General features: G+C 43.8%; 1 protein-coding gene across 1 annotated transcript in view; it reads left to right on the top strand.

Moving 5' to 3' along the window:
- The first annotated feature begins 5,291 nt into the window (after nucleotides 1–5,291).
- The window catches only part of ZC3H6 (zinc finger CCCH-type containing 6), a 28,900-nt gene continuing 11,794 nt past the window's right edge, over nucleotides 5,292–22,397 (top strand). The window contains exons 1-5 of the mRNA XM_082481083.1: nucleotides 5,292–5,916; nucleotides 17,197–17,377; nucleotides 18,740–18,865; nucleotides 19,903–20,158; nucleotides 22,068–22,189. Of these exons, the coding sequence (XP_082337209.1) occupies nucleotides 5,825–5,916; nucleotides 17,197–17,377; nucleotides 18,740–18,865; nucleotides 19,903–20,158; nucleotides 22,068–22,189 (777 nt within the window). The 5' untranslated portion in view covers nucleotides 5,292–5,824. The remainder of the gene's footprint in view (nucleotides 5,917–17,196; nucleotides 17,378–18,739; nucleotides 18,866–19,902; nucleotides 20,159–22,067; nucleotides 22,190–22,397) is intronic.

The following is a 22,397-nucleotide window of genomic DNA, read 5'->3' as shown; positions in this document are numbered from 1 at the left end:
GTGGTGGAGAGGGGTGGCCCGGCTGCAGTGGGAGCGCAGGTGCCTGCGGAGCAGCAGAACTGGGGGTTTCCCACCTTTAGATGGAGGTGGTGGAGATCTGCAAGGAAACCCCCAGCTGCAGGAGGACAAAGCCCAGGGGGACCCTCAGGAGATGTGAAAGGAGCAGCTGGTGGGGTGGCTCAGTGCTGCCTCCATCAAAGGGGGCTGAGATGCCCTCTCCTCTCCCAAGGCAGGAGGACCTCCCTGTCCTGCTGAGGACACCCCATTCATCTCGGGGTAGCATGGAAGGGTGTCACCATGCAGCTGGCCGCCAGCACGGGGAAGGAGAAGGCTTTTTGGACCTGGCTCGGGAAGGCCCCGCAGAAGGTTGTGCTGCAAGAGAAAGTGAGTTGCAATACGGACAGCAGGGGACATGCCCGGTTTTATTTCCGTAGCGTGCACAGGGACGGACGAAGCCTGCCAGGGGGAAACGTCCTTTAAAGCTCTGTGGCATAAGAGCAGAGGGAGAGGCATATGCACCGGCAGATGTACAGGTCTCCACCAAAGGCAACCCAAAGGGTCCCAGGATATGCTGAGAAGAAAAACACATGGAGAAAATATGGTCTGTGGGGGTACGCCTGGGGAAACCCACCCTTACCTCCCCCCCCGGGAGCCTGGGGGTGTCAGCTCAGTGCGGAGCCGGGGCCGCGATCGGAGGACGATGCCGGGCATCATCAGAGGAGGGACAGGGAACGGGTAGGACACACCGCCAGGCTGCCGGAACACTCTGCCGTGCGCCTGCATCCTGGGATGCCCCGAGCAGCAGGCAACGAGGTTTTCCTCGGAGCTACCCGGACCCCGGCCAAGTCGCATTTCATCCAGGAAAGGCAGCAGTTATCCTCGTGAACCCAGTGCTCGGTGCGTGTTTTAAATTAGCGCCTTAGATAAGACAGCAGCGCTGCGGGGCCAGCTGGCCGCGTCCTCGCGCGCCACTGAAAACCGCTGCTGGAAGACAAAAGCCATAACAGGAAAGGAGCTGAGATGAAATGAGAAGGAATATTGGAATATTTAATTTTTTTTTTTTTTTTTTTTTTAGGAAAAGCTGAGACTGGAAGGACAGCTTTGGGGAAAGAAAACAAAGTTAGGAGAAAGAAGGCTACCAAGAGGGCAGCCCCAGAGCCTGTGGTTTGCCGGAGGCACGGTCTGCCCTGCCGTGGTTGCCCAGCCTGGTTGGACGTGCTCCTGCAACGGCCGTTAAGAGTGTTTTAGGGACGTTAAAGAAATCCCTGTGCGTGGGGACGTGCTCCTCCACGTGATGCAGGAGACAAGGCTGGGGACGTGCCAGGAGCAGCTCCCGGTGCCCTACCTCTGCCACCTCTGTCACCCGCTCCTCGCTGCGGCACCTCTGACAGGTGAACGACGCGTTTGATCGTCCTTGCGCTGACAGCACTTCCCGCCCCCCAAGCCTTGCCGGGCTCTGGGAGCCGAAAAACAGGAGCCTGTAAAAGGGTAAGTCCCTGACGGGGCAGAATAGTTTCCGTCTGATGCTTTAACCGGCTAACGAGGCTGGAGACCGGCATTTGGAGCTTCGCACTGGAGGCTTTTCCTCACAGCACGACCCCAAACTGACAACATTTTCCTAATTCCCGAGGCCAGGGCGAACTGGTTTCCCCTCTCCAGGACGGGCTGGCATACCGCCGGCGCCTGCCAAGCTGTGCCCGTCCTCCCAGCCGCTTCTCGCCCTCCTCGAGGGCCAGGACCCGAGCCGGGAAGCTCAGCCGTCTCTCCCAGCATTAGCTGGCTGCAGATCTCCCTTTCAGCCCCAGAAACGTTTAAGGTCGGCTCTTCAGTGTCTGGACTGGGCTGCAAACCTCTGGCCAGCATTTGAGCTGACTAAAGGAGATTTTTTTTTTATTTTTATTTTTTTTTTCCTCCTCCAGCATCTCGCAGACTTCCCGAGCCTGGAATGTGCAGAGAGAGGCTCTTCTGGCCCTGGTAAATACAACTTCTCTTTGGGATAATAATATTTGGGAGCTCAAAAAATAGCTGGTTTGCCTCTGCTCCCCTTCTGCAGGCTGAAGGCAGGCGGTCCCCGGCGCAGCCGGCTCCAGATATGCTCCACGTGCCCCAGGAGGGGTTGGCCGCCCTGCCGGAGCCCCAAAGCCACCGTCTCTCACCCCAAATGGCTGGGGGGTGAGGAGGAAAAGGCTGAAGACCTCGCGCGGAGGTGGCCTTGGAGGGAGGCTACGCGGCGCCCACCGAGGTACAAGGAGAGAAATATGGTGCCTTTGAATCTCCGAGGTCTGTGTGGGAAAGCGCTCCCTCTCCTCTCCACCCCATGAGGGGTGACAAGCCCCTGCCTCAGGGCAGGGGCGAGAGGAGGCAACCAGGGGCTTCACGTCCTGTTTCCTCCTCCTGCTCATCCTCCTCCTTCCACAGTGCGTTCCCGATGGGCCTTTCCCTGCCGAGCATCCAAAGTCCTGAGCATCCCTGCGCTTCTCCTGGCCTCCAGCCTAATGAGATACATCCCTGCAAACAAAAGAATGGTAATCATCTCTTTAACACACAAGAGAACGTCAGGTTATTTTCAACTGCAGGTTAAAATTTGAGTTTTATCACCTAGCTAGAATCCCTGAGAAGTCCACGCTGGGTGCACGGCGCATCCACCACCGCTGCCGTGTCTCCTCCCATCCCACAGATAGGTATCACAGTTCGAATCCTCACCGAAGCAAAAGCACGAGCACACGGACCAAAATACTTATTAATCCTGTTACTGGCTTTAATGAAGAGCTGAACCATGACATTTTTGTTTGTTATGGTTGCTAGGTATGTTGCTACGCTCTCCGCACCAGACCCCAGATCCCAGTATATTTGTGATATCTGAGAGCGCGTACTGGGGAATTTAACCACTATTGCCAAATTTTAGTTACACTTTGGAAAAAAAAAAAAAAAAAAAAAAAGCGCCATTGAGGAGCTTCTCACAAGTGTACCTTTTTCCCTGACAACGCAAACACACGTAAGGATATTTAAACAAACAGCTGCACACTGCTCCTGCCGACACAGTTTTGTTTAAAAAGGATTTTTGCACCTGCACGTGCTGCAAGAAAAGTAGGAGCTGGGCTTTTATTCTGAATTTGAAATCCCTTTTTTCTGTCTGTTGCCTGGGGACCAAGTGCTGAGCCCTCTGGGCCTTGGTTCCCGGGCTGCGCACCTCATTGAGATGCTCACATGCTGATGAGACTAATTAGCCTTAATTAGCCCTAATGGCACTCCCCAGCTCCACCTGAGGCTGTCACCCAAGTCCCTCCCATGTTTTCTGGAGCCCTATTTCAGTCCCGGAGCTGCAGGGTTAGTTTCCAGGCTTGGCTTTGGACTTGCGCGATGATCTGGACCCTTGGTTGAACTTGGCCGTGATCTCCTGCTCTGCTCATCTTGCTCAGGTACTAGCCTGGTGTGTGAGAACGTGGAGAGATAGTGCTCTTTCCTCATGCATGTGAGGCCACGCTTTGCCTCTGTGTAAGGGGAAAAACATCCCTCCCAAATGGGAACCGATGTGGGTGTTCTCTCCTTTTTTTTTTTTTTTAAATTTTATATTTTTTGCTAGGATTGTTGGCACTGGAAAAAGAGAGTCATATGTCCTGAAAAGCCCTGCAAGCCAGGGAGACTAGCCTGTAAAGGAAAATAAGTTGATGTAACTGACTTGGGATTTATCCAGAAAGTTTTGACAAAGTCCCTCAAAAGACAATGTTAAAAGACAAATCGTTAAAATGGTTAGAGAACAACAAACAAGCTTCTCCTGGGGACTATGAACTGCTGAGAGTCAGCAGAACCGGGGCAGGAATAAAAGGCCAGCTCTCAGCGTGCGGAGGTCTAGCAGGTGGGATATGTCCATCTTAGTCCCAGTGTTGTTGTAAACAGACACATAAACTTTATGGAAGCAGCCATGAGCAATGAGGTGACAACATTTGCAGCTGATGCTATTTATTTGCGTTGGACAAGACCGTCCTGAGGTTGAGGGTACTGAACTTGGAGGTGCGGTACTGCAGAAGAGGGTGAAATGCACCGAAAACGTGCACAGAAAGGGGCTACAGAGCAGCGAGAAACACGGGCCTGCGACGGGCTGTAATCCAGCTGAAGGCGCGGGTCAGCCCTGCACCAGTTACAGCACACAGTCAAAATTCTATTAATAGAATTATCAACACAAACTTTACAAGTTTGTGGGGGTTTGTGTGGTATGTTTTTGTCCGTCCCCCCCCCCCGCCCTTGGCTTCAATAATGCTCTTCAGCATTTTGTTCCATCGCTCTGTGAAGGATTTCTTAATGAGTTTTAAATTTTGTGCTTTTAAATAAAAACGACAGTCACTGGAGTGAGGTGAACAAAACTGTATTTTCCCTTAATCTCTTACACTTTTTTTATAGGTTAAGGTTATCTCCTCTTAGCATCTCTAATACTGGGTTTTATCGCTCCCTGGCCGATAACCCTTTCTCTAAGCAACGATTTTATTACCCATTTCGGCTAACGCGCAGGTTTTTCTAGGCCCCTCCTTTTAAGCGCTCCCCAGCTGGAAGAACTGTGTGATGGTGGCCTTTATTTGGAGATGACAACATGTTTTATAACCACAGTGTGGGGGGAAACACCTGTTTTAATTAGAAATGTCGATCTCAGAACTAATTAATTGCCGGGGGCGGGCGGGCGGGCTCGGCGGCCTAACGCTCCCTGAGGCGGGCGGGAGGCCGAGTCCCTCTGGGAGGGGGGGGACGTTGAAGGAAAAGGCAGCGGCGGATTGAGAGAGGGAAGGGCAGGCGGGGACCGGCGGCTGAGGCGGGGACCGGGCTCCGTTCTCGGCTCTCGCGAGGCGGAAGCGGGGCGGGGAAGAGGGAGCGGCCCGGAAGCGCCATAACGGGCGACGTCCGCCATTAGCCGCCGCCATAACGGCCGGCGCGGCGCGCACGTGACGCCAGCCCGCACGCGGCGAGGCGGGGCGCCGCCCCCCACGCCCCCCCCCCCAGCCGCTGGCGCGCGCGCGCGCGCGCGCACGTCGCCCGGGGCCGGGCGGTGGGGCCCGCCGCGCTCTCGCGACGTCACGGCGGCGTGACGGGCGGCGCGCCGCCGCCAATGGGCGGCCTGGGCGGTGCGGTGACGCGGGGGGCCGCCAGCCAACGGCGGCGCGCGGGGGGCGGGGACGGCGGCGGCGGAGGAGGAGGAGCGTGTTGGCGGGCGGCGGCGGCCAGCGCGAGGCGACGCCATCGCGGCCCCGACGGGCGCGGAAGACGCTGCTGCTGCTGCTGCTGCGGTGGTGGCGGCGGCGGCGGTGCGTGCGGGCCGCGGCCGCTGAGCGAGCTGGGGGCGAGCGCCGGGGGTCGCCGCTGCCGCCGTTCTCCTCCGCCGCCGCTGCTGCTGCCGCCGCCGCCGCCATTTTGTGAGAGTGCCTCGAGCGGGCGCCATGTTTGTAAGGAAGAATTAGGGCAGCCATCTCCGGCCACCAGCACCTCCCTTCCCCCGTGTGTGTGTCCTCTCGTTCTCCTGTGCCCCGGGCCTGCTCCTCCGAGCCGCCGCCGCTGCCGCCTCCTTCCTCCTCCTGCCCGCGCGGGGCGGCCGGGCTCAGCCTGTGCAGCCTCGCCCTGCACTGAGTGCCCGTTAGTGTCTCACTAAGTAACCGTGAGTGAAACCTTCATCATCTCTCCTCACTGAGGGACCCGACCCTCCTCCTCACCGAGCCGCCCCCAGAGCGGCTGTGCGCGCCGCCGCCGCCGCCACCTCCTCCTCCTCCCTCCGCACCACGGGCAGCGGCAGTGTCCTGCCTTCCTCCACCTCCCTCCTCCTCACCACACCACAGCCAGCACAATGGCCTTTGAAAGCCTGTTCTCCAAACCCCCAAACCCAGTTCTTGACCCAAACATGCCCGACTCTGACAGGCAACATGCAGGGGACGAAAGGTCGAGTAACATTCTTCTCTCTCTCCGCTTCTCATAATGGTGATACTAGTGGGGTGATGATGATGCTGATAATGATGATGATGATGATGCTGTGTGTTAATGTGCCTAGGGGGTTAACGATGTTTTTGTGGGGGCAGGTCACCTTCAGGCTGGAAGACCGGGGTGAGGACTGGGGTGGTGGTGGTGGAATGCGAGGAGGGGAGGGGGGGGGGTGTCACTGAATTAGAAGTGCATTATTAGCAGGGTTTTATTTTTGGGAATGCATGCCTTTTACATCTTCATTTATTTATTCTGGCTGGGAAGGGGGACTGTTTTCCATTTCTTTCCATAAATTGCACTTTCCAGCGGGTGTCTGTTGAATGTCACCATTGTTCTTTTTCTCCCTTGCCCTGGCGCTGCTAGTCAGGTAGGAAAGGGTGCTTTGAGTTTTGGTGTTTTTTTTTTTTTGTTGTTGTTGTTTTTGTTTATACAAGAATCTCTCAATAGATCCATATTTAACGTCATTTTCTTGCCAGATTACACCTTACACATTTAACTGGATCTTTTTTTATGCAGATTAAGGTCTGACTGACGTTATCTTTGCCACCTCTCAATCCCCATGCGCAGAAAACCAGAGTCCTGTTCCTGGTGAAAGGACCTCTGTTCCTCCCTCCCTTTCTCTCCTGCAGCTGCTGGAAATTCAAATCCTTTCTCCAGGCAGTCCTGGCCTTCCTAACTAGTTCCAAAAATACTATGCCAGGGTGACAGCCACCAGTCCTTCAGTCTCCATCTACTTAGAGCGTTTGTGACACAACTGCAGGAGTTAAAAATGCTGGGGTTTGGCAGCTGGGCTTCGGTCTGTCCTCCCCACACAGCTCCACAACCGTGCTTGGTACTTGCTTCGGATGACTGCAAAACACTGGGGGGAAAAAAGGGCTTGTGAGCGAATGTAACCGTTCCCTCACTGGAGAAAGGGTCACTACTTCTGTGTTACAAATTGGGAAGCGGAGGGCCGCACGAGCTGACTGACTGGTCCAAAAATCGTACAGTGATTTAGTGACAGGTTCAGGGCAGACCCCAGAGCTGTGGATTCTTGTTTTCACCTTCCAGCTTTTAATTGTGAAACAGTGTAAGTTGTGTCATGCTGTATGTTCCAAACAGAGTTCTGTGTAAAAAGCAAACCAGTAATCCACCGGGATTGCTGAAGATAGGGCATAACTACTTACTAAAACTGTGCAGCAGTAGCTGGCAAAGTGTTTTAGAGTTGCTGGAGTTAGTAAGTCTGTGACTTTTTACTGTTTCAGGGATTGAAAATACTTTGTGTCTTAAAGTCCTCCTTGAGGACAAGCCCAAGTTACCCACTGTTCTGCTGGAAGCATAGTTTTTCTAACTTGGAGTTACTCATGCGATGTTGACAAGTAGAGTTCCTCTAACCAGCTGTTCTCACCAGTATGCCTGTTGTTACACTGGTAAATTACGAAATAGAATAAGTAAGTACTAACTAATAGTCCAATGTACTTTTAATGCAGGTTAATTTATAAGCATTGCTTTGTAATGTTTTACTTTCGGAAGAGCAGAAGACTCTTAACAGTAAACACGTTTACCTGTTAATACTTTTTGTAAGCAAGACTTTTATAAAACTTCTGCTCCCCTCTGATCCGAGACATCTACAGTAAAGTATATTCTTAATACATTGAGAGCATTGTTAAAAAAAAAAAAAGAAGCCCCAGATATAAGTCTTTGTATTATATTAGGTCTGCAAATGTAATCCTGTCAAAATGTTATATTTTAAATTTTATAAAAATTTCCCTACCAGCTAGTGACTGGGAAGGCCTAAAGTGAAGGGTATTTCTGTCCACAGAAAACATGGTTGACCCACCAAGGGGAGGGGGCAGCACAGCTTTAACTCCAAATATTTTTTAGTACTGAATTGGTTTTGTCCAGTCTCTGTTGTAGTCAGTTGAAAAGCCAGTTTGAAGTTACATAGAGAAGATGCAAGTACCTGGTATACTAGTTTTCTGAGTTACCTTCAATTGGAGTCTCACTGTAATACTAGTTTGGTATTTTAAAATTAAAATGTCTAGTTTTAATACGTTTTATCTTGCAATCATTTTTTTTACGGCATTGGTAGCTCGGTAGGACTAGTTTGGTGTAGGTACAGCCCATAATAGGAAGCTACTGAAATCCTTGCACAGATAATTGATAGCATTTCTGTTAACGTTTAGTTAGTTTGGTTTTGAACTGACTATAGAATTATAAAGAAGTTGGTTAGTGTTTTTGAGCAGTAGAAAATAGTAAAAAAACCTTGTCTGTCCAAACTTAGAATATTCAAAGTTGGAAGATTTTTTTTTAATCCAAAGTCTTTGTTTTCTTGGTTTATAGATGGGGCACCTGATTAAGTGAGGAAGGTTTTTCATTCTTTAAATATTTTCAGTTAACTCACGGTGGAGACCTTCTCTTTGGTGAAGTATTCGAGACTTCGTACACACAGATAAAAGGTGTCTCTTTAAAGTTTTTCCTGTAAGGTTAGGTTTTATTAAGGATTACTACTTATGTAGGTAATCTTTGATAGGGTAAGAAGTCTGAGGCAGGGTGCAGGCAAACTCAGTTACAGCAAATAAATCCACAAAAGCAAAATCCTCTTGGGGTGTACACAAACACAGCTCCCCCTTGCCATCAGGAAGGCGAGACTGTCTTGGAAAGAGGAGCATAACTCTCAGAAAGGAGCCCCAGTATATAAACGGCCGTATGTGCAAATTATCGCTCTCTAATGGAGGTCAGCAAGGTCTGATTACTCACGATAGCCTGTGGTTGCCGTTACCATCATCTACGGGACTGGGTGCTTCATGTTTTTCTTAAACTATTTTGTAGGTGTTTTCCTACCTCTATATCATGCTGTAGATGAACGTATGTGCCTAAGAGAAGAACTAAACGCTTGTCACAAATATAAAAGAATTCAGTCCTCGTGCAGGCTTCTGTGGACTTTGATTTTCTGACTAATAGTGAGCTGTTACAGGCATGAGAAGGACTTGTTTGCTGCAGTTGCTTCTGCATTTGAAATTGGTGCCAGATTTACAATTGCCAGGAACTTCAGAAAATAACTTGGAGTTCATTGTTTTTTTTTTTTTTTTTTTTTAAATTGCAAACGTTAGGTTGGTACTGATACTTTGTGTTGGCGCTCTGTGCTTTACTGTCATCTAATCTCCAGACCTGGAGATTTCTTACACCATTATCTGCTGTAAAAATAGCAGTGTCCTAATGATAGGTCTGAAAATTGAGATGGTAACTCCCAGATCACGGAGGTGCAAGTAATGCCTCTGTAACCAGCATGGTCTTGCAAGTTGCATTTCAAGTGTAAGTATCAGGCCCCTTTTTATGTGCTCATAGTACAATAAGGGAATTATACATCAGAGAGAGCTCTCCGACAGACACCTGAGTGGCCTGTGAACTTTCTTTAGAAAGTTGTCCCTATTTTTACAGAGGGTGTTTGGAAATGCCACTTCAAAGCTGGGCTTGTCTGTTGCATTTCGGGTTCCTTTTCCTGGGAACCACGGTAATCCTCATTCTACACTTTTTCATTGTCTATTTGATACAATTTTTACATTTTAAGAGGAAGTTGGTACAGTTGCTTTCTTATTCAAGATAAACTAATTTCAGTTTTCGGAAGCGTAGCTGAAGTGTTTGATTATGCAAGTCTGCCCACTTCTAGCTGTGGTGCTGCTCTGCCAAAGCCTCTCCTTCGCCAGGTATGTGTGTCTGGTGCACGTCCAGACGATCTGGGTGAATAGAGACTTCACCCAGTCACCCCTTTGGTTTTATTTTATTTTCCCAGTTTCCTCTTCCAGCTGTCTTAGGAATTGCCTGCTCCCTTTCCATGTACCAGTTTTGCGCTCCTGTCCTCGGCCAGCATGATTTACACTCTGCTGCTCGTAACAGGTCTGTCTGGTTCACTGTAATGGAGACCTGCTCTGCTAAATTACAGCCGGTGGCAAGTAAAGGGGAGAATGCAAGTGGTGGGTTGTGACCAAGATGAGTAACAGCAAATTGAAATCTGCATTATATACCTTAGTTGTACGTTTTCTCCGTTACTGCTTAGTCAACGTGATATTGCAAGCGGCTTTGCCTGTGTCTTGTCTCGATCCGGGTGGCTCCTCGGCTGCGTGAAGCACCATAGCGTTACAAGATGAGGGAAGCATTTGTGGAGCAGGAGGGCTAAAGATGTCTAATCCGCAGCTGCTGTTGTCCGGCCCGACTGCTGTCCCAGTCTCCCTTGCCGTAAGGCTTCCATCAATCTTTAGTTAAACTTGATGACTTCGATGCATCTCTTTTATTCTACCTGGTGCTTTAATACCCTCTGCCCACATGTGCATAGTTTGGTTTGAAAATACTTACTTATAGCTGTTTTTAGAGATTATTTTCTTTCGGCAGTAGTGAATCACCAAAGAATGTGTTCATGTTCAGTTGAAGTTGTTTGTGATCACTGAATGCAGCCTTGTAGTGATTTATTGTTTTTGAGCATGATTTCAAAACTTGCTTTGACATTAAGAAACTAGGAAGCAAAGAGATAATCACTCCCAAATATGCCCTTTGGGCAAACAACGCGGGCTTGCCATCCAGCAAACGTTGCAGGAGTGGCAAAAACGCAGCTGGCTGACATAGCTGTTACTCCGTGTCCTCCTGGGGAGGAGGAGGTGGCCTGTGTGAATTTCTGTAATTTTTTTTCTACAGTATTAAACCCCAGAGACTGGAGATGGTTCAGTGGCAGGGTGAGAAAGTAGGCTTTCCAAAAGTTGCTTGTTGGCCTCCAGTACCGCCACAGGAAGCTATTTTTTTGGCATGCCTCACTGCTGTCGTTCTCACTTCCTTCCCTCATTTTATGGGAACACAGTATCTGTTAAAGCCAGCCCTGCGGACAAAAGCTAAACAGAGGTTAAAACCCCCAAGCAGTCGGGTCTGTAAGTTTTCATGATGCAGTTTCTCCGCCTGGCTGTGGATTAAAATAACTTCACGTTTGCAGAGTGGTCAAAACTAACGGGCAACTGAAAAGGACCGTAAGTGACCTGCATAACATCGTCAAAGAAGCCAGTGCCAGTTCTGGTTAGACGCTGACTTGTGTTAACTGCAACACCACCTTCTAGTTTTTGTACTTCTTTTCCTAATTCCTTAATAAAATCTGTAGTGTAGCAGTGAGCTAGGACAAATTCATCTAGTGAATTTTTGCCTCTAAGGTCTTACTTTTGACATGTCGTTTTCATGTCATCTAGTTGTGTCTGAGGAGTTGTGCTCTTCATAATTTTGTAAAAACAAAACCTGACCCGTGAGAGTATTGCGGGTTCATCGTGTGTTAGCAAACGGGACAGAAAGTAAGCATGTAACGACGAGAAGTGTACATCCGTGCAGTCACGAGTGCTGCGTAGCACCATGTTTTTCTAGATGCATTGGATGTGGAAAATATGTGCAGGAGGGTTATTTGGAGCAGCAGGAATGTATGAGAAGCTAGAATGGAGGGGCTGAGGCAGAAAACTAGTTTGGGATACTAAGGAAAACATGCCCCAAGGAAATTAAGGAGGAGGAATATCCAGGAGGGGATGTAAGGCTTTTTCACTAAATGAGTCTCGACTGGTGTCAAAAACACTCAGGTAGGTTCCCATCAGTTTAAGCTCTCTCCCCTGCATTATATGTCCTTATCACAGATATTCAAAGCTCAGCAGAACAGGTGTATGATGCTCTTATCAGCCCCTGTAAATTAAGGGCTGTTAACGTATTGCTTCTATATGAGAAGATGAGGTTTTGGACATCCTGGATATTTTCTGATAACCTGTATCTTCTAGAACTAATTGCAGAACACATAGGTTAAAGGTTTAACCGTGCACTCACTTTAGGAAGAAACAGATTTCATTTTATTTTTGGACAGTAATACTCAGTTATCGCCAGAAATTAGTAGCTTCTTAAAAATAATTACTTAATGTGTTAGAGTTCTGCTCATGTATGAAGTTTGCATTCTTGTTATTGTGTCCTTTCTCTACAGCAAATCTCTCTGTACAAGAAGTAAAAGGGAGATGTTTGCAGCCTTTAATGTTTATCTGCTATATAGTTTTTCTATTCTTGGTAATGCTTTCAGACGCTCTTGGCTATTGACATTCTCTTTAAGGCTTATCCTAATAAATCGAGTCAAAAGCATCATATCGTGTAAAAAAAAAAAAAAATTAAGAGACCTTTCCACACCTGTGAATCAAACCTACCAAAAACGGACTTAACAAAAAATAATATTTAGTGATAGAGATTCACGTTTTGGTTGTACAAGTTCATTAATGTAAGTTCTTAAATATACAGAAGTATGATTCTTGTGTAGCAACTGCTGTAGCTGCAGGTATTCTAAGTACTTGTGTCAAGAAGGTTGGAAAAAACAGTTCCGCAGGGAAAACCCTTTTAGTTATCTTAAAATATTTCATAGCTACAATCGTCAGTGTACTGAGAAAATGCATCTCGGTTTTGTATCTTGGACTTAAGGAGCTTGAGTTGTAAATCTCCTTTGGACATAAAGAACGCTATTTTTAAAAATGGCTTGGACTAAAGGTAAGTTAAAGCCGAGTTTGAATGTCAGAAATTAAACTGTAAACACTAAAGTAATGGTGAGTTACTTTAAGCGTGGATTTCTATTTTCCCTAACCAAACATTTGCATAACTGCTGTTTCATGCTCTCACCAGACTGATTCTTCCTGAAAAATAATTTGGCTTCTGTGCCTTTCTAAGCCATTTTGGACACGCTCTAGAGATACGCTTGGGCCAGTGGAAGCGCTTTATGGTTTTGTTTTCACATAGCCATCAAGCTCTGAGTATCTGGAGATTGTGGAAAAGGGAGTGATCCGTCACCGATTTTACTTCTTTCTCTCGCATTTGGAGACGAACTGAGGTTTTTTTGTGCGTACCTAGCCTTTGTGCAGCGGCTGATAGGAAAGATCACGGCCAGCATGCTGCCCTTTGCTTCGTTAGGATTTGTTTAGCTTGTGGAGTCCAGGTGATGTTACTTCATTTTGCTTCTCCTGTGTTCTGGATTGCAAGACGGCATTTGCTGTCCCATGGGTTATGAGGAAATAGTAGTACCATACGGCAACTTGTTTTAATAATTTAATTTATCCAGGGCTCTTTTTTGATGGAGTTCCAGTAGGTCAGGCAGTGCTAGCCAAATACCTCTAAGCAACTTAAACTGGGTATTTAATGAATATGCTTTTGTTTCTCTTCCAAAAGGACTTTAAACGCACTAGGATGGGAAAGGCTTGGTAATGCTAGCTGAGATCACTGGTGAGAGGTGGATTAACCTCTCCTGCTGTTTTCTGTGCCAGAATTTTATGCTGCAGGTCTGCGCTCTAATAGGTCAGGGATTAATTTCTGTTAATCTGAAGATGCATCAGATTTAGTTCAGCCTTTGCAAATACGAATATAGAATCCAAGAAAATAACACATGGCAAAAGTTAAAAATTGCCAGTGTTTGTTCCTTCAGCACAGCACAGAGGCTGTCTTTTTGACTCCCAGGGTATGCGTTGTGGAGGCATCGTAAACTGTTCCCCCCATGGCTTGTTGGCATTATTTCAGCGAAGGTTGTTTTTGTGGTGTGTTGTTTTGTGGGGTAGGGTAATTGAAAGAGCAGTGTATCTTGAAAAAGACGCCAAATTATACTTCCTTGCTTTTCTAGATCAAGAAAATGTTGGGGTTTGTGTTTCGGGCATTTCCAGCAATACTAGAAGCGTACTAAGATATTCTGTAAGCGAGAAGCTGTACTTTGCAAAACAGAAGTTCGTATTTTCTCTTGTTAGATCAGTGTTCTGACTTGTTTGTTGTAGATACCGCCAATGGGAAAGCAACCTAAGACTCGGACCCGTTTCCTAGAAAATCATCTGCTCGCTGTGTTTTTTCCAGACCACATCTGTTTGTTGACTTCTATTACTCATAGTGGAAAAGGAGGTAGTCTTGGTTCACATCGCTGAAAGCCCTTCCCAAAGCTGCTTGCTATAGCCAACTCTGGAATAAATTTAGGAACTGAACTTCTAAAAGTGGTAGGTTCTGCACTCGCTCTCTAGCATACAGCTCCAGTCTGGATTTTAAATGGAGGAAAAAAAAAAAAGGCGCATATAAAATGGAAGGCAATTTCTGCCCTATCACTTCCTTTAAACTTTCTTTGAAGTACAATTAAATTATTTCCAAGAAATTATACTTTGTTACCGTTATATTTTCAAATCATATTTATCCAGTGTTTTGGGGTTTTTTTAAAACACCTTCTTGAAGTTCAGTGCTTGGAAAATTCTTGAATGTTGTGGAAAGAATTTAGGTATTCGGGGATTAGAGGACTTTTGTAATCTTACCTTTGAAATGCAATCCAGAGGGTAGTATTACTGAGATTCTGCCTGATTGTTTTACCTAGAAAGTTATTCAAGTCCTGGCTGCGTCCCAGAAGTGTAAATACATGACAGCAGTTCCCAAAGGAACTGGTAACTGGTAAATACCTTATTTCCCAAAGAGCATTTTCAGTAGGCATTTTACTTAAGAGGATATTTTAATTGAGAAGATGTTCTTGAAAGCGTGAGTTTAGCTCACGTTGTCAAAAGGTGAAATATTCTTTTTTCTAATAGCTGCAAGTATTTCATAAATTCTGCTTCATAAAATTCTGCTTCAACAGCTGTCTGCGTCAGCAAGTCCTGAACGTTCAATCGCTACCTGCCATGAACTTTCCTTTACTTCCCATCAACGTGAATCTTGGTCTTTAAATGACACCACCTTCTAATCAGCAGAACCTTCTAATCAGATTAAATCTTTTTATGCCAATTTTTTAATATTTTGACATTTGAAAGCTTCTTATGAACTTTCCTTTTCAGTCTTGCTATTTCATGCTACTTAGCAAAACAAAACTATCTTCAGTACTTGTCTAGATGATTATTTTCTCCCATATTCCAGAGTATTTATTTCAATCACTGGATAGACTAGCCGCCTTTGCGCATTGCTTAGCAATCTTCTTTGAGTCCCTTACTCAATCATGTAATACGGCAAAGCCTCTTCATGAGGCTGGGACGTATAGAACTTGTCTTTACATGGTTGCAGTGGACTTCACGAGATGATAGGAGAGTGTCACAGTTGATGTAGATAATGGATCCCACCAACAGTTGAGAATTAAAGGTGAAAAGGTGGTACCTTGAAATTGATGGATTTCCTTAGTTTTTCTCCAAAGCCTTTATGCAAGTTGATAATCTGAATGTGGAGGTTTTTTTTCCTTACATTTTTTGGTGGGTTATTAATCTATAATCATATGCTTTTTGTTTGATTTGTTGTTTTTGTTTATTTTTATTTTTTGTTTTGTGTTCTTTTTTGCATTGTTGCTTAAAAGCATTTAGTTCTAAGAAGTTTCAGGACACGAGGTGACAATACAGCAGTCATCTCATCTCCCCTTTCCTTCTCCCTGGCATATCCATTCACTCCTGTTACAAAAAGTCAGAATTTTGGGTTGCTTGTAACTTCTTAACCACTGTTTTTTGTTTTTTTTTTTTTTTTTTTTACTGTGAAGTCTCAGGTCTTGCGCTTCCCAGTGAGTTCTTTCCCCTTCCCGCTATTCACAGTCCCTTGAAGTAGACTGAGTTGGTCATCAGGTTAGCTAATACATTGTGAATACAGGACTGAAGTGGGCAAATTGTAAGGCAGTTTAGTATAGCCTAATTACTACTGCTGTCCTTATACTGCCCCCAGCACTAGTTTGGTCTTGGGTTAGGGGTTTTTGGTTTTTTGTTGTTGTTGTTTTTAAATATGGTTTCTAGTCTTCTCCATCTGCTGAATCTGGTACATTCACAGAGTGAGGGTTTCATACACCATAGGACTGATGGCATTTTTAAGCAATCTCCATGTGAAAATTCAGGACTGGGTTTCTGTAAGGTTCCACGATGCCTGTAAAGGCTGAATTCCTAAAGCAGTGGTAATGCAGCAATAATTATAGAGAGCCAATTAGAAATGTTTAAAAGCAGTAAATTCTTCCGCAAACCCTGGCAGATACCAGATAGTAGAAGGGGAGTTGAGATTGCTTCAGCAGTATGCCTGAAATAGGGATGAGAAATAGGTTAGCTGGTGTTTTGTTGAAATGTTTCATGGCAAAATATTTTCAGGGTGGTTGTTGTTTGGGTCAGGAGATAAAACTTTATGTAAAGTCTTACGTAATCATAGCCACTTGTTTGCCACTACTGATGAAGATAAGCAGGAAGCCTTTCTGTTACTTAGTGTACAAGCACTTAAAATGTTACATTTTGTGTTAGGTTTTTTTTTTTTTTTAATCATCTTTTGGTGTTATTCCAATTTGAAGACTTCCGAGAGTCGCGTTCGTATGCAGAAGTTACATTCGCATGCATATTGTTCCATTTACAGTATTTATTGATGTATGAAACAACGCTCTACAAATGTCAATGTTACAAATTTTAAAAAGAAAAAAAAATATCCTGGGTAGCTTAGAAAAATTACATCATCAGATGTTTGATTTCTGTCTGTTTTTAGGTTCTAGCAAATGAAATTCACACGTTAACTACACCTTTGTTGTCAACTACTACTAATTTCTTTTGCAGGATCCACTTAAGCACTAAATTAATTCTCCTTTTTCAAATTGCTCATGACTTTGGCCATTACACCCTAGATACTACACACCCGTCTTTAGTTCCAGGAGCTGGTGTGTTGAAGGAAACATGTTTGGTTTACTATGCATTGTTTTTCCTGCAGTGCCCAACTGCTTGTTTTCGTTATTGCTACTCTTTAACTGTATGGTTTTCAGGGACCTTTAATTGTCTCTAATTTTGACCACATCAGTTCTGCAAACACGGCAACATAAAGGCATGTAATAGCATTGTAGTAGAAGTACTTTATTACTAGAAATGATTAAACTATCTCTTCAGTTTGAAATGTGTCTAAGGGCAACAGAGCGCTGTATACTGAAGCAGTTGGGGTTTTTTTGTCTAGGTTGGAGAAAACTATGTAAGAAGAGAAGATCTTTGTTCTGAGAACTAAAAAAAATACATAGTTTTAAAACTTTTGTAAATTTTGCAGTACAATTCAAGGACATTTAATGGCTCGCATTCCATTTTTGTTTAGCTTTAAAGAAAATTCTGAAATCCTGTTAGTTCTTGGGGTGTTACATGTATTTAAAAAATGTATGCACGCGTATAAAAATATAACTGGTGGAAAGAAATGCTGGGTGTGTTGTTTTTTTATTGTACTGTTGGACAGGTGAAATGGATAATAACATGTAATTTTATTGTACTGATTGTTTTCCTCCTACAGAGAAGATGGAGAGCTAGAAGATGGTGAAATAGATGATGCAGCGTATGAAGATGTGAAAGAACATGGTTCAAAAGGTGATGATAAACAGAAAAATGAAAAAGGACATAGAAAATCACGGAAGAAACGCAAAAAAGAAAAAGAAAAGAAAAAATCAAAAAGGAGAAGACGGGATAAGCATAAGGTTAGGAAATACAAACCAAAATATTGGAGGTGCTTATTTTAATTCTAGGTTTCCAGGTTTAGCCGAGGATCCAGGGAATTGGAGAAGAAATCTAAAATTATTTTATTGCTATTTAGGCAGTCTTTGGAGCGGATTTTTTTGAGACTCCTGTCTTACCAATGCATTTCAATATTAAGGAATTTGTCTAAATAGACTTTTGACACATGGAAGTGCATATTCACGCATTTCAGTGACAGTTTATGTGGGATAAGAGACAATAAATCATTAAGTGATCCAGCCATAGCACATTTCAAATGGTACTTTGGAAACTTGTTAGCTTTGCCTAAATGCATTTTCATAAACTTGGTTTTCTTCTGTTTATATTTAAAAGAAATACAAAATCAGACTGTGGGTATAACTGTGTTACTTGTGATACAAGTATCACAATTGGATGTGTATTTATTTCAATATTTCATTTAATAGCAGTTTACAAAATATTGACATTTATGAGCATGTTACTCTTTGCTGTTGTCAATGGTTGTGGTAGTTCTGACATGAAAAGCCGAAGCCTTAAACCACTTCTTAAACTCTTTAAATCTTAAGTGGCCATTTAAGTTAAGCACTGGCCACTGACAATGGTAATGAGAGCCGGACCATAGAGAGTGAGACTTTTTTAGGATAAGAAGCAAAATGTAAATTTACAATATTGCTTTTTGTGCTAATTATCATAGTTACGGAAAGAAAAGATTTCAGGCTAGTTTAGTGAATTCTTTAGTAAAGTTAATTAAGATGTTTCTAATATATATTTTAATCAACTTCAATAAATGAAAGAGATGCACAAAATTTTAGCCTGGAAAATTAAACCTGATGGTAATTCTCCAAGAATCACAGAAATGCAGTATTCTCGTATGGTTTCCCCTCTAAATTTTCTGCGAAACAACATATAAAACACTTGTAATGCAGTAATGCTGAGTTTTCTCTAAGCAGAAAATGACAGGATGCTAATGATTTCTGTGGTCATATGCAAGTTTCTAGCCATCTCCCAGATTTGTTAGCCTTCCAGCAGCGTCCCTGCGATGTTGCAAAGAAGCAGGGGCTCAGAGAGACCCATAGGAAGCTGATATAACCCAGAGAAACCACATAGCCCTCAATATTTACATTGTGAAGCCTCATCGGATCAGATCTCTTCCTCTGATTAAAAAGAGTGGGTCATCAAAGAGCGTGCTTTCTTTAGCTTCCCCCAGAAACAGAGGCTTGTGAGAGATAAGAAAATATTTTCATTTATTGGCCTAATGCTTCCTTTAAGTATATATATAGCAGACCCATTATACAGGGAATTATATAAAAATGTCTAAGCGCGCTATTTTCTTCTTTTTTTTTCAGCATAACTCCCCTTCCAGTGATGACAGTTCAGACTACAGCCATGATTCTGATATTGAGCGTACAGAGAGACCACATAAAAAGAGTAGCAGCTCTTCATACAGAGATTATGATTCTTCATTCAGTCAGGTAGTATTTATTTAAACTGATTTCTCATGTCTTTATTTAGGTGGTGTTTAAAAAATGCAAACATAAATGATGCCATTTTTGAAGGCTGAGTTGATCACGGTGCCTATTCTCACAGATTTCAGGAAACTCATCTAGTTCTTATCTCCTCGGGTAGATTTCCAAATGTAAAGCATTATCTGTGGCATGAACGTAGGTGGTGTAAACAAGCCTCGTGCTATTTTTTCCTCCAGCAGGCAACAATTAAGATATCTTTATTATTGCCTGCATTGGACTTAGACGGTACCAAGAGGAAGCAGCTCATGGAAAGCGATGTATAAATGGCTGAGAGTTGATTCTGCTTTCTGATAGTTCAGTTTGTCCTGGCTTTTCTCAGCCAGGACAGCTCCACAGCCCTCCTGAGTCCACTGGGTGAAATAGAACGCGTTCTCTAAAGCTGCGATAGAGCAGCCATAGGCTTGATCTGGTACTTCAGAGGAGAGGAGACTTTCCCTTTTAGCCTGAAACCATTCCAGAAACTTCTAAGCCAGCCGAATTTATTAACAAACTGAAGAAATGGGAGGGGTCTGCAGAAATGGGAGAAGGGACAGTGCTCGTTTAGGAGTGGCCATGAGCAGTATTTCATGCTGACTGACAGAGGCAGGGCAGATTGCATCATCTGCGTCCAAAATCGTCACAATCTGAGATCATGAAGGGGAAAAAAAATATTTTAATCATAGTTCCCCTAAGTAGCATTTAGAACACTTAGAAATGCATATGTTAAAATGTTTTGTCTACCTCAATGCAAAGTTTCCTGGTGTATAGATGCTGATGCTGTACTTTTTTATCTTTTTTCCAATTTTGATGCCTTCATAATCAAAAGTAGTAATGTTTACTGAATAACTGATTTTCACTGTATATTATTGATGCTTGTTTGTGCAAATCTGGTAGACGGCATGACAATAAAACAGCGTAAAAACAATTGGTTTTGTAGAGGAATATGGAGGGGTGTTTTTTGAAATACTGATTTGCTTCTAAACAATGCAATCCCTTTCATACAGCATGGACACGTATCAGGAAATTACATGAGTTCACAGAAAATGCAGCATAAAAAAAATATAAAAAGTAAGGAGTATGACGACTATAGTCATTACAGTGATGAAAACTTTGGTAATTATAATGAGGAAGAAAAGGATGAAGATTTTGCTGATCAGCTTAAACAATACAGGCAAGCTAAGGAGACCTCCAGTTCTGATTTAGGACCTCCATTCCCAAAAGAACCAGTGAAAAAACAGGGGATGAAAGGCATCCAGAAAGGTAAGATGATTTTAGTGATTAACTGTAGTAATGGATGGTGGCAGCAGTTGTATCGTGCATCATTTCAGGATGTTTGTATTGAGAGCTGAACGAAGAAAGCTGCCAGTGGCGGCTTTCCTATGAGTTTGCAATCTCCCATCAGTAAGTGATAATGCTCTTCACCGTAAAGGAATAATATCGTATGGTCGCACTGATGCATATATTGAAGAAAAAGATCAAATGTTGGGTAACGTGTACGTAGTAAATAAATAAAACCCTATTAAAACCCCAAGATTTTTGTTGTGTAACTGCTTGAGTAAGAAATCATAGGGCTGTAAAGTGACTTTCTGGTGGTAGTTTATGAAAGTCTGAAATGGGACTTGTTTGGGGGAAGGAATGTAAATATGTCAATTCCAAAATCTAATTCAGCACCTCCCCCCCGAAAAAATTAAATTAAGTACCAAGAAATTTTCATAGGTGCCTGAATACTTGTATTAGTATGCCCCACAAGTATGCTAGTATTCTTTTATTTTTATTTTTCTTTTCACGACTTCTCTTGCATTCAAAGCTGGGCTGATTATAAATGCTGGTGAGAAAGTGTTCCTCTTAAGCAATGTATTCCTGAAAGAGTCCTGCCGCCCTTATATCATGCCTTATATAAGCCAAGTTATGCAAGCATTCTTATTTGCACCTTCACTTGGTGTCTGATGGTTTCCTTACCATTGTAGTGCAGCTCATTGGGCCAGCGTACATCTCCGGCCTCTGTATTAGGAAGGGACTTCTGACTCCCCGGTCGTCTTGTATCCCTGCATGCTGACGTGGGGTGTGGAGGCGGTGCGTACCATTGCCGGAGACAGGCTGATCTGCCGTCTAGAAATGCTTAACTTGTTCTCATCCCTTTTTCTATGAGATCAAGTCCTCATTTCAGAACCTGTTGATTCAGTTTGCAAAGTTTTCTCCCTTTAATCATTGCTAAAAGTTTGTCTCCCAGGCAAAAATTGAGCAGGGTTTTGTATGACAATATGAATACCTTACTAGTTCTCCGGAAGACAATGTGTGTTATACAAAGGTAGCGAACTGTCTTTCATTTACTACAGTGAAGGTTTATTGTATCCTGTCTTGGTTCACAATAAAATAAATTGACAAAAGGTTGGCAGAATCTTTTTAGCTGAGACAAAAATGGCTTGTCACGTGCTGCTTGGTAATACTGCTTCAAAATCTCTTGTCTGCAAGTCATCTGAGATGAAGTCAAGTCAATTTTCACTGGAATCAGCCTCGCTGTCACGGGGTAGCTGCCACCTGAAGCGGGTGTGATGTCTGCAGAACTTTAAGTGGTTTTCTTTGGTTTTAAATTGATGAGAAAGCAGATACTCTGTCTCAATGGTTTTAGTTGAGACCATGACTCCCAGCATGCTGCTGGCTTCTAATTAGTCTTGAGGCTTCCAAACAGTTACCATTAAACATTTTTAAATTAAAGCTGTTCTGTCATATTTCTTAGGTTACGATCTCAGGTTTCTTGCGTGTTGTGACAATGAAACACGCGCACACACACCCCTGGGCGCCAGTTGTACTGGTTAGCTCTGTGTTCAGAAAGTGGCCAAATGGCACAAAATATTTCAAGTATTTGGGCTGGTTAGAAATAACATGCCTGCAGTTCAAAGCGTGAGAAGCTGCTTTGAACAAGATTAATTTTGTATTCAGTTTGTCAGTCTACTATTGATTTGAAGAGCTTTTGGAAGAGCAGGCAGTTGCACAGAATTACAATTGGCTGGCATAGTTGTACTCGCCAACTCGTGTTTCAAGATGGTATTTAGGAATTCGGACTGCAAAAAGGTAGATACTTAATTGGTTAGATTTGTCGGTATTCGATGTCACTAATATTTTTTCTTACTTTCTGAGGTCATTTAACGAGGTCGTTGCTGTTTTTCAGGTATCTCTCAAAGAGGTAATAATTACAATGTTGGTCGAGGGCGTGGAATGCAAAAGAAATTGAAGCGTAAAGATCGTGGTAGGGGAAGAGGGGGCAATAAAGGATCTGATGGCTTTCATGAGGTACGTGGAATTAAAGCCTAATTCCTAATGTAGTAGTTCCAAAAGACTGAGTGCTTTGCTTTAACAGCAGAGTGTTTAAAATACATATCTTTAAACTTTTTTCTCTTATCTAGAAAATTACTAGATTTTTCCAGCACTTGGTGTACAAAGTATAATTGATAACTTAAGGTAATACATAATTTTCTTGTTTTTCTTGGAAATATGAAAA

The sequence above is a fragment of the Vanellus vanellus genome, assembly GCF_965231255.1.
Source record: "Vanellus vanellus genome assembly, chromosome: 3".
Lineage (NCBI taxonomy): Eukaryota > Metazoa > Chordata > Aves > Charadriiformes > Charadriidae > Vanellus > Vanellus vanellus.
The sequence above is the reverse complement of the archived record's forward strand: the minus strand, read 5'-3'. Positions and strand labels throughout refer to the sequence as shown.